This window comes from Macrobrachium nipponense, chromosome 42 (genome assembly GCF_015104395.2).
Source record: "Macrobrachium nipponense isolate FS-2020 chromosome 42, ASM1510439v2, whole genome shotgun sequence".
Classification (NCBI taxonomy): domain Eukaryota; kingdom Metazoa; phylum Arthropoda; class Malacostraca; order Decapoda; family Palaemonidae; genus Macrobrachium; species Macrobrachium nipponense.
Genome location: NC_061103.1, coordinates 2,372,765 through 2,383,010, shown reverse-complemented (window position 1 = coordinate 2,383,010; position 10,246 = coordinate 2,372,765). Strand labels below are relative to the sequence as shown.

The following is a 10,246-nucleotide window of genomic DNA, read 5'->3' as shown; positions in this document are numbered from 1 at the left end:
AAGAGTTAATCTTTAAAAAAACGAGAAAAAAATTAGTGTAAAGAAAAAAAAACATACTTTATTTACAGAATGTTTGACAACATATACAGATGAGACTTAATACTGGTGTACAATATAAACAAATAAGGGAAATTGCACTAATGCCCTGTTTATCACTATCAGAATATGTAACTGAGTAGCCTTGTCATAAAAAGAAAAAGAAAAAACAGCAACAGACCAAGAGTTCATCCGCAGTCACTCTTACTACCAGTCCTCAAAGGCAGACTTTTGTGATTTATTTGTGCTCGCCACTTGTTGATAACTTTACCTCTGTGACTGTGTGAAACTTCTGGTGGCGTAGAAGTCTTTCCTCATCACAGAAAACGGGTTAAATCTGGAGAGGGAAAATGATATGGGAGCCTAGAACTAATGTGAAAAGGCGTGAAAGTACTGTTTGTGATTGGTCCTGTTCCCAGCAAGCTCAAACATTTGAAATGCTTTATTCGTATGGTGGTATCTAGAGGTTGTGTTGCAACGATGATCCTGAGTAGCGGTTGTTTTGTCATCTTGTGATTGTAATGAAAGCTCGAGTTGGCCGTCTTGTATCGTACATTACTTTGGAGACCTACACCTTGTCTTAATTTACGTCAACTGTCCACCACCGGCCTCCATGTTTATTAGCAGACAGTGAATGTGGTTTAATATTAGAATGCTTTTGAATTTTCATAGTTTGTCATGGTTTCTTTTAACGAATGGCTGTTGTCTTGAGTCTCACCCACGGACGTGCCGGAAGACTTATGTAGTAGCCCTGAGCATTGTCTTGATTGGCATTCTACTTTTGTCATTTAGCCTTATTTACACATAATTGTCATTAATTTTAATGTTCCACCAAATAAGAAAAGACTTCAGTACAGTATTTTAGATCGCTTTTTGCGTATATTTCCTTTCACATCACTCGCATGTTGAACTTCGAAGCCAGGAACTGCCACACTTTAAGCACTGGCATGTTGAGGATCTTCTTCGCTGGCAGTGGGCATTTGGGGTATGACGTCCCACAGGCCTCAATGGGAGCCGTGAAACCCTTTCTCATTGCTAACATGTAACGCCACATCAGGGAATTCGGGGAACGTTTGACGGGCCCGTGCAGTGGTCTGGGGAAAAAAAGTTGTTTTATTTTGTTTTTCTAGGCTAGTACTAAGAATACTCTATCTCTCGAGTGACGTGCTTAACTATAATATTTAGAGGAGCTTGAGTTATGAAATTTGTTACCTTACGTCTAGGAACTCTCTCTCTCTCTCTCTCTCTCTCTCTCTCTCTCTCTCTCTCATATCATATCATATCATATCATATTTAAAATGATAAAGGAACAATGTAAAAAGTGACTTATGATGAAAAGCAGAAGTGCATGTAGAACGAAATCCTTAATCATTCGTTTCTAAAGAAATAGTTATTTCCTTTATATAAAAATAGTTATAAGTGTTCTCGAATGTTGGTGAAATCGTATTTAATCAAAAAAAAAAAACTTCAATTGTTTAGTTTTAATTTACATCTACCAATCGCGGGTGGGAACTTAACTGAATGAGTTAGAATATAACTTTAGGATATTTTGTGGATAAAATGTGAAGATGAGCTACAACTCAATTCTGGTCTACAACTGAGAAAAAAATGGTACCTATCATTTTCCTATGTACAATTTTCATGTTTAAAAAAGACAAAATTATCATTTAATAATCGAATAATGTCAACGAGCTCTCCAAATAGTAAATAACCAATGCATGAACATTTTTTTCCACATGGTTGCTCTAGTCAAAACAAAGCCTGTCTAGGTCAGCATGGGTAATGGTTAGCTCACTCTTCTTCTGTTTTGCCAGGTATAATATAAAAGCAAGGAGTGAAAAAGGTGCAATTTCATACCTGATTTCCTTCAAGAAAATCTCTGCGATTGGTGTAAAGGTCTCTGGTTCAGCTGCCAGTTCACACAGGAGCCTTTCTTGACACCCCATGGAAAAGAGCTGCAAGGCGAAGAATGATCGAATTACCAGTTATAATGTTTTATAATTACCTTCTGACGTGGAATAGCATGTGAAATAAATGGAAGAACGCTACTGTGCAACGCAGGCTAGCTTGGTAATCAAGTTAAGTAGTCCGCCTCTGGATGCTCAAATCTCTGGCTCTAGTACCATAGCCACTGGACTATCATTTTGTCATCTATTATCATTTGCTTGATGAAAGAGTTACGGATTCTCTCATCGCTTTCTTTATTTATTCATTTGATTGATTGGCCCTTCTCGATTGCCATTTTGTTTTTAATTACATATTCTGCTCAGTGCATTCATGTTCACTTCAATGTTATTTATTATATTAAAGGGACGTCAAATCGTACACAGCAAGTAAGGTAGTTCACCTCAACCCCATTATTATTATTATTATAATTATTAATATATTTAACGTTTTTTTATTATTTAAAATACATTGTCAGTGTAAGTTGCAGTAAACGTGATAGACCGTCTCTCACATGGGTCTATTGAACGTACCTCCAAATGCGCGAAATATGCGGAGAGTTTTTTTAATGGTACTTTGTACGCAGTGTCCCAGTAGAGTGCCTCTGCAATCTCGTCATCTTCGTAGACCAATTCCTGAAGCCTGAGGGACCTCCCGGACTTCAAGGAAAAAGATGGAATGGCCAGAGATATGGGGATGAAGTAAAGTAAACCTGGTAACAAGAGAGAAGTGAGGTTAAGTGCTATGACTGAGCAGGGCTTAAGGTCGGTCTAGTGATGTGGAAGGGTTTTAACACTATGAGGAATGGTAAGAGTTAGAATTAAGCCTAAAGGAGACAAAAATTTGGTAATTAATTATTTTTCTGTATGGTTAAATTCAACTAGAAGCAAGATAACAGCTTTGTGTGTGTGTATGTGTGTGCACATGTTGTTCAGGTACTGAAGTCTCTGCAGAGCTTTAATTCAAAAGTTGATGGAAGCACTAATTTTCACCTTACATAATTTCTCTTGAAATCTGAATGTTCAGTTAATAGCTAGCGATTACATAACAAACTAATGTGTGACCTATTGAGGAGTAGATTAATTGAACACGTATTCCTTATTAACTAGAAATTAGACCTATCTATTTATTTCATTGACTAGCTTGTGTTAATATTGCTGGTCTGAATATGGGAATAACACATTCCTTACCAACAGAAATAGGTTGGGATGGGTTCATGTATACCATCCTCCCCTGCCGGGAAGCATTTACGAACGAACAAGCAGGAATTAACATAGCCGCTGATAAAAGAGTGATCTTCTTCATCGTAACCTGAAATGTATGGAAGATACGAATATTAAGAAGTATCCGGCTCATACTTAAAGTTTTTTTTTATGTGAATATCAGTCTTGTTTTGTTCATGACAGTGTAGACCATGCACTACCATTGTAGTATATAACTTGAGTCTATCAGTGGCTAAACAATTACAGATATAACATTATGACAGCGTAGACCATGTAGTACTGCCATTGTAGTATATATCATTTGAGTAGCACTGGCTAAACAATGAAAGATTTACATTATGACAGTGTAGACCATGTAGTACTACCATTGTAGTACATCATTTGAGTCTATCACTGGAAAGAGCAATTTAAGCTCCACATCCAACAATTTTCAGGTCAGAACGGGAAAGAACCCATTCCTAAAATATTCGAGAAAATAATGTCAAAGCCATAATCAGAGGAGGAATAGAACGTGGGAGGGAGCCGTTTCAAAGGGAAATCCTATATATTACTACTTCTAGAGCTTTTGGCTCTGACTTTAATTCAGTATCTCTAGGTCACGTGTTGTTACGTAAATAAATAATCTTATCGCTATTTATATCGTTATTATTAATGACAGAGCGATGGTTTTATCGCTAGAACGAGTTTAGACAGTAGAGATTCTTTAAAAAAGTTGATATGACGAGTCATTATTGAATAATGTGGAAAAAAAGGAAAACAATAGAGCCAAAGTTATTCGGGGGTGAGTTTCGTCCACAGATGATGGCAAGTGTGATGATTGTTAAGCCGGAGCACCAACAGATTCGCGGGCCCACTCGACTGCCGACCAAAATCGGCGGAAGAACACCAAAACCAATACGGCGGCGATACCAAAACAACAACAAAGTAGGGAGTGACTACATATCCGCGGACAATCGATTTATGTGTGCTTTCAGTAAGGCCGCGGCGGAACGGCGCTTTGCGCCTTATCCGCATATTTAAAGATTCTTGGCAAGCACGTCATGTTCTGGCAAGAGGTAATGTTGCGCTGCACGTGCTAGCCACAGGGGTTACAGTAAGGCCGTGGTGGAACTACGGAAACTCCCACCTGAGGTTGTAGGGACTACTTACTGTGGCGGATGGATTTGGGTGTCACGCGGCCCGGGATACTGGCCCAGGAATCTGTAAACTACCGGTTAAGAGCCTTTTCCGGTAACAGAGCTTCGTGACGTTATATTATCCCGATTACGGTGCATTCCTGTAACAGTGATGGTGATACAGTGCTATTGTGCCTCCATTGTTTTTGGAACCAAATTTACAGTCAGTTTACCTCCAAAGAAATAATTGTAGGGAACCCATCAAAAGGCAACGACCTTAAGCTGAAGAAAAGTAGTCATTGAATAACTGTACCCTCGAGAGTAAGGAAATATAATCTGCAAAGCTCGCTTCCTTTCCATTCCAGCAATAATCGCCATGAGGACCCAAGTTGGCATGGAAAACCTGCCTGAAGGAGGGACGGGCATCGTGAGGGGACGAATCCCAACACCAGGAAAGTACCAAGGCCATCCATGAACTCTTTGTCCCATGTTTAGATCATGCCACGCACCCTTGGTGTAGTCCTCTACACATGCAAATTGTGGACATTGCCTTCCCCCCTCCCCCCCCCTTCCGCTCCTACCTAGAGGAAGACCCCTTCCAGCCCAACTACCTACTATGTATTACCACGAAAATTTCAAACAAGACAAGAAATTACCAGTTTTGGTGAGTAAAGCTCTGTTATGCCATTATCCACCTTTTTTCATGCCTTTCATTGCTATCATCCACCTTTTTTTCATGCCTTTCATTGCCTTAGCCTATCCACCATTTTTTATACCCTTCATTGCCATTATCCACCCTTTTTTCATGCCTTTAACATTATCCACTTTTTTTTCTTGCCCTTCATTGCCATTACCCACCTTTTTTCATACCTTTCATTGCCATTATTCATCTTTTTTCATGCCTTTCATTGACATTATTTATCCACCTTTTTTCCATGCTTTTCATTGCCATAGCCTATCCACCTTTTTTCATGCCTTTCATTGCTATCATCCACCTTTTTTAATGCTTTTCATTGCTATCATCCACCTTTTTAATGCCTTCCATTGCTATCATCCACCTTTTTTTCATGCCTTTCATTGCTATCATCCATCTTTTTTTCATGCCTATCATTGCTATCATCCATCTTTTATCATGCCTTTCTTTGCTATCATCTACCTTATTTCATGCTTTTCATTGCTATCATCCATCTTTTATCATGCCTTTCATTGCTATCATCCACCTTTTTCATGCCTTTCATTTCTATCATCCATCTTTTATCATGCCTTTCACTGCTATCATCCACCTTTTTTTATGCCTTTCATTGCTATCATCCACCTTTTTTCATGCTTTTCATTACCCTTACCCTATCCACCTTTTTTGATGCCCTTCATTGCCATTATTCACCCTTTTTTCATGCCTTTCATTGCCATTATCCACTTATTTTCCATGTCTTTCATTGCCATTATCCACCTTTTTTCCATGTCTTTCATTGCTATCATCCACCTTTTTTTCCATGCCTTTCATTGCTATCATCCACCTTTTTTCCATACCTTTCATTGCCATTATCCACCTTTTTTTCCATGCCTTTCATTGCTATCATCCACCTTTTTTTCCATGCCTTTCATTGCCAGTATCCACCTTTTTTCCATACCTTTCATTACCCTTACCCTATCCAGCTTTTTTGATGCCCTTCATTGCCATTATCCACCTTTTTTTTCATGCCTTTCACTGCCATTACCCACCCTTTTTTTCATGCCTTTCACTGCCATTATCCACCTTTTTTTTCATGCCTTTCACTGCCATTATTCACCTTTTTTTTCATGCCTTTCATTGCCATTATCCACCTTTTTTCTATGACTTTCATTGCCATTATCCACCTTTTTTCTATGACTTTCATTGCCATTATACACCTTTTTTTCCATGCCTTTCATGGCTATCATCCACCTTTTATTTATTTTCATACCTTTCATTGCTATGATCCACTTTTTTTTTCATGCCTTTCACTGCCATTATCCACCTTTTATTTATTTTCTTGCCTTTCATTGCCATTATCCACAATTTTTCATGGTTTTCCATCTTTAAATTATTCCTCAACGTTATTCGTTAATCACGTTTGTTAGGATTATTATTGACGTGGGCTACTTCAAGTGTATTTAACTAGGTGTAAATATTAATTTATTTAGAAGTGGTTGTGTTTTTAAAACTTTTTTTATCAGTATTTTCATCATTTACCATTATTCACAGGTTTGTTAGGATTGTAATATCATGCTCCATATTTATTAATTAATGTTTGTTAAATAAATATGACAATTATAATTTTGTTTTTCTTGCATTGATCACAATTATCTCCATTCTCATTCATTATTCACAGGTTTGTTAGAATTATTATTAAGATAATCTGTGACATGTTTATTAATTTTGATTGCTGTTTATTAAGTGCATGTGACAATATTTGTGGAGGAAATTTTTTTAAAACAAAAGGCAAATAATTGGATTTGGAGCAAAATTTTTTTCATGCTTCCATACAACATTATAAAACAATGTAAGGTACCAATACAAAAATATCGTCATGACTTCATATTATAGACAGTGCAATGCACATAATTTGGGGAATTTGAGTAGAAGGAAAAGATAATGAAGCTACTTGCATATTTTTGCAAAATCTCCAAAACTACTAAACCTTTTCTCAAAAATTGTTACATGAGCAAAAATTGACATAGAATTAGTGTTAATTGGAAAGAAAGTATGTTATGGAATCATAAATAACTGTATTATTTCAGTTTAAGGGGAGCTCTTACGCCATAAGGCCCCATTATAAAGAAAGTGCTTGTTGCCTCCTTATAACAAGGGATTTGCGTCACATTTTTACCACTTATTCTACAACTAATAATAAAAAGTCTCACATGGGGAAATTTATAAATTCAACCTCATAATTCAAAAATTTTGCAATTGAAAAAAAATAATGACATCACTTTCAAAATTAATATGTGAAATTAAAAGTTGCACAGAGGATCAGTTTTCCCTGCGATAAAATCAGGATATATACTTGTATACTTATATTACACTAAAAGTTTCATTGAATTTGGTTTTCCTCTTGAAAAAAGAAAGTTTGGAGAACAGTAAAAAATAAAGATTATTGCTTATTTTATAATAACTATGAAACTAAGATGCTTAGAAAGCTAATTTTTACTCCAAACTATTTCATCATATTGGGTACATTGCATCCAAAATGTGTTAATATCACACCAGTTTTATTGAAAGAAGTTAGTATATATTTATAAAAATGTGTGTATATTCTTATATATATATGTATATATATACGTATTATATAATATATATATAATATATATATATATATATATATATATATATATATATATATATGTATATATATATATATATATATATATATATATATATATATATATATATTTATAGTTATGTATTGGGTACATTGGCATTGGGTACATTGCATTTCCAAAATGTGTGTTAATATCACACCCAGTTTTTTATTGGAAAGAAGTTAGTATATATTTATAAAAATGTATGTATATTCATATATATATATATATATATATATATATATCTATATATATATATATCATTATCATATATATCTATATATATATATCTATATCATATATATATATATATATATATTATATATATATATATATATATATATATATATATATATTATATATATATATATATATATATATCTATATATATATCTATATATATATATATATATATATATATAGATATATTATATCTATATATATATATATATATATATATATATAGTATTATATATATATATATATATATTACTAGAAGGACCTCATTCAGACTGGAAGTTTTAATGAGGTCCTAGTAATTGTACTATTGCACAGAACAATTTTGTGTGTGATATGTATGTGTGTGTGTATGTGGTTGTAACATCTTGCACCTTATTCTGTAGATCAAAGCAACTTAATGGTTTACCTGTCTGTCCCTCACTGTGTGGAAGCTGGCAGTCGACTGGATGGTTAAACTGATCAGGTGGTGTTAGGCTTCTTAATTTAACTCACATCCTAAGATTGTCAAGTTGATGTTTGTGGTATATCCATGTAAGGGGTGTTACCCATGCTTGTATTTTTATAACTTTTTTGCATTTATTTAACCACCAGAGTCTCTCTCTCTCTCTCTCTCTCTCTCTCTCTCTCTCTCTCTCTCTCCTGAGAAATAGTTGTGAGTCTGCTCTGGAATAATGTAGAAATACGTGCAATGATCAATGTTGACAAACAGTTTTATACAAACTTGTATATATATGTATATGTATATATATTTAAATACATATATATATGTATGAATTATACATATGTATATATATATATATATATATATATATATATATATATATATATATATATATATATATATATGTGTGTGTGTGTGTGTGTGTGTGTGTGTGTGTGTGTGTGTGTATGTATGCATGTGTTTTCATTAGGTAACTAACTTGGCAGTGCCCAGGAAAATTGAAGAACTCAGAAAAATTCTCCTGCATCTCCTTGAACTGACTGTCCCTTTTATCCAAATATTACTGTCCTGACTGTCCTGTTTGTTTAGGTATTACTGTGGTGACTGTCTCTTTTATCCAGAAATTACTGTACTTTTATCCAAGTATGCAATACTTTGCTGACTGTGCCATTTATCCAAATATTACTGTGGTAACTGTCCCATTTATCCAGGTATTAATATCGTGACTGTCCCTTTTATCCAGGTATTGCTGTAGTGACTGTCCTATTTTTCCAGTTATTACTGTTGTGACTGCCCCATTTATCCAGGTGTTGCTGGTTACTGTCCCTTTCATTCAGTTATTATTGTGCTGACTATCCATTTTATACAGGTATTACTGTGGTGACTGTCCCATTATGACTGTTCTGGCTGCCCCCTTTTACCCAAGTATTACTCTACCGTCTGCCCCTTTTATCCAGACATTACTGTGATGAATGTCCTTTTTATCTAGGTGTTACTGTGGTGACTGTTTCATTTCTACAGGTATTACTGTGCTGCCCGTCTTGTTTATCCAGGTATTGCTTTTCTGACTGTCCCTTTTACCCAGTTAATAGTATTGTGCTGGCTGTCCCTGTATTACTATGGTGGCTGTCCTATTTAACCCCCAATAAACCTAAACACAACCCCCATTTAACTGAAACACCTCCAATAAACCTAAGCACACCCCCTGCTAAACCTAAACACATCCCCACAAGACCTAAACCCCCCCCTCCCTAACTAAACCTAAACATAAGATAGTTACAGAATTATCAATTACAGGAAAGAATAGCATTTTCGATGATATATTTCTATGGTGTCAAATATAGTCGAAATGAGGTATGATAAACCCATAGAGTTTATTTACCTCATAAGCTACAAGGTAAGGGGAAGGAAGTACGGTATGGATTTGAAACCTACCCCATTACCTAAGCCTAAGGTAGGCTGAGTGATGGTCCCATGCCAAATTTTGTCTACATCGGTCAATTATTTACCACATAACTTATACTAAAGGGAAGGGGGATGAGGAAGGGGTACAGGTTTGAAACTTCCACTAGTACCTAAGTTGGGTCGAATGGTGGCCACATGCCAAATTCTGTATTGCTCATTCAAGCGGTGCGGATTTTTATAGCGCACAAACACATGGACAAACATTCTCTTTTATGCAGAAGATAATGCTTGTAGTAGTTAGACAGATAAAAATTACTAGAATATTTTCTTTGCTATCCAGCATTACCAATTAGAATGCCTGTGCTTGAAACCTTAACAGAACCCTGTAGAAATAATAAAAGTATCGGTTTTTCAAAGACCTGATAGTATAGAAATAAAAAACTGAATTCTGTTAGTTATCTTCATTCATTGCAGTTGAACCCATCTACATCTTTTGGTCACCAAAGTTGAACAGCTGGCTT

At 35.4% G+C, this 10,246-nt stretch overlaps 1 protein-coding gene across 1 annotated transcript; it reads right to left on the bottom strand.

Annotated features, from left to right (window-relative positions):
• Positions 1-58: 58 nt before the first annotated feature.
• Positions 59-8,309, bottom strand: LOC135213258 (uncharacterized). The gene is made up of 5 exons (XM_064247236.1): positions 8,286-8,309; positions 3,171-3,291; positions 2,514-2,692; positions 1,894-1,991; positions 59-1,130 (listed from the first exon to the last, which is right to left on the bottom strand). Exons 2-5 carry the CDS (start codon positions 3,283-3,285, stop codon positions 926-928), a joined length of 597 nt encoding a protein of 198 aa, XP_064103306.1. The 5' UTR covers positions 3,286-3,291; positions 8,286-8,309; the 3' UTR covers positions 59-925.
• Between the last annotated feature and the right edge of the window lie 1,937 nt (positions 8,310-10,246).

Bases quoted from the DNA above. Each gene is read 5' to 3' on its own strand.
- LOC135213258 (XM_064247236.1), bottom strand. From the start codon at position 3,285: ATGAAGAAGATCACTCTTTTATCAGCGGCTATGTTAATTCCTGCTTGT. The intron at 1,992-2,513 runs GTACGTTCAATA...TTCGCCTTGCAG, and splicing joins CATATTTCGCGCATTTGGAG to CTCTTTTCCATGGGGTGTCA. The intron at 1,131-1,893 runs GTATGAAATTGC...TTTTTTCCCCAG, and splicing joins ATTTTCTTGAAGGAAATCAG to ACCACTGCACGGGCCCGTCA.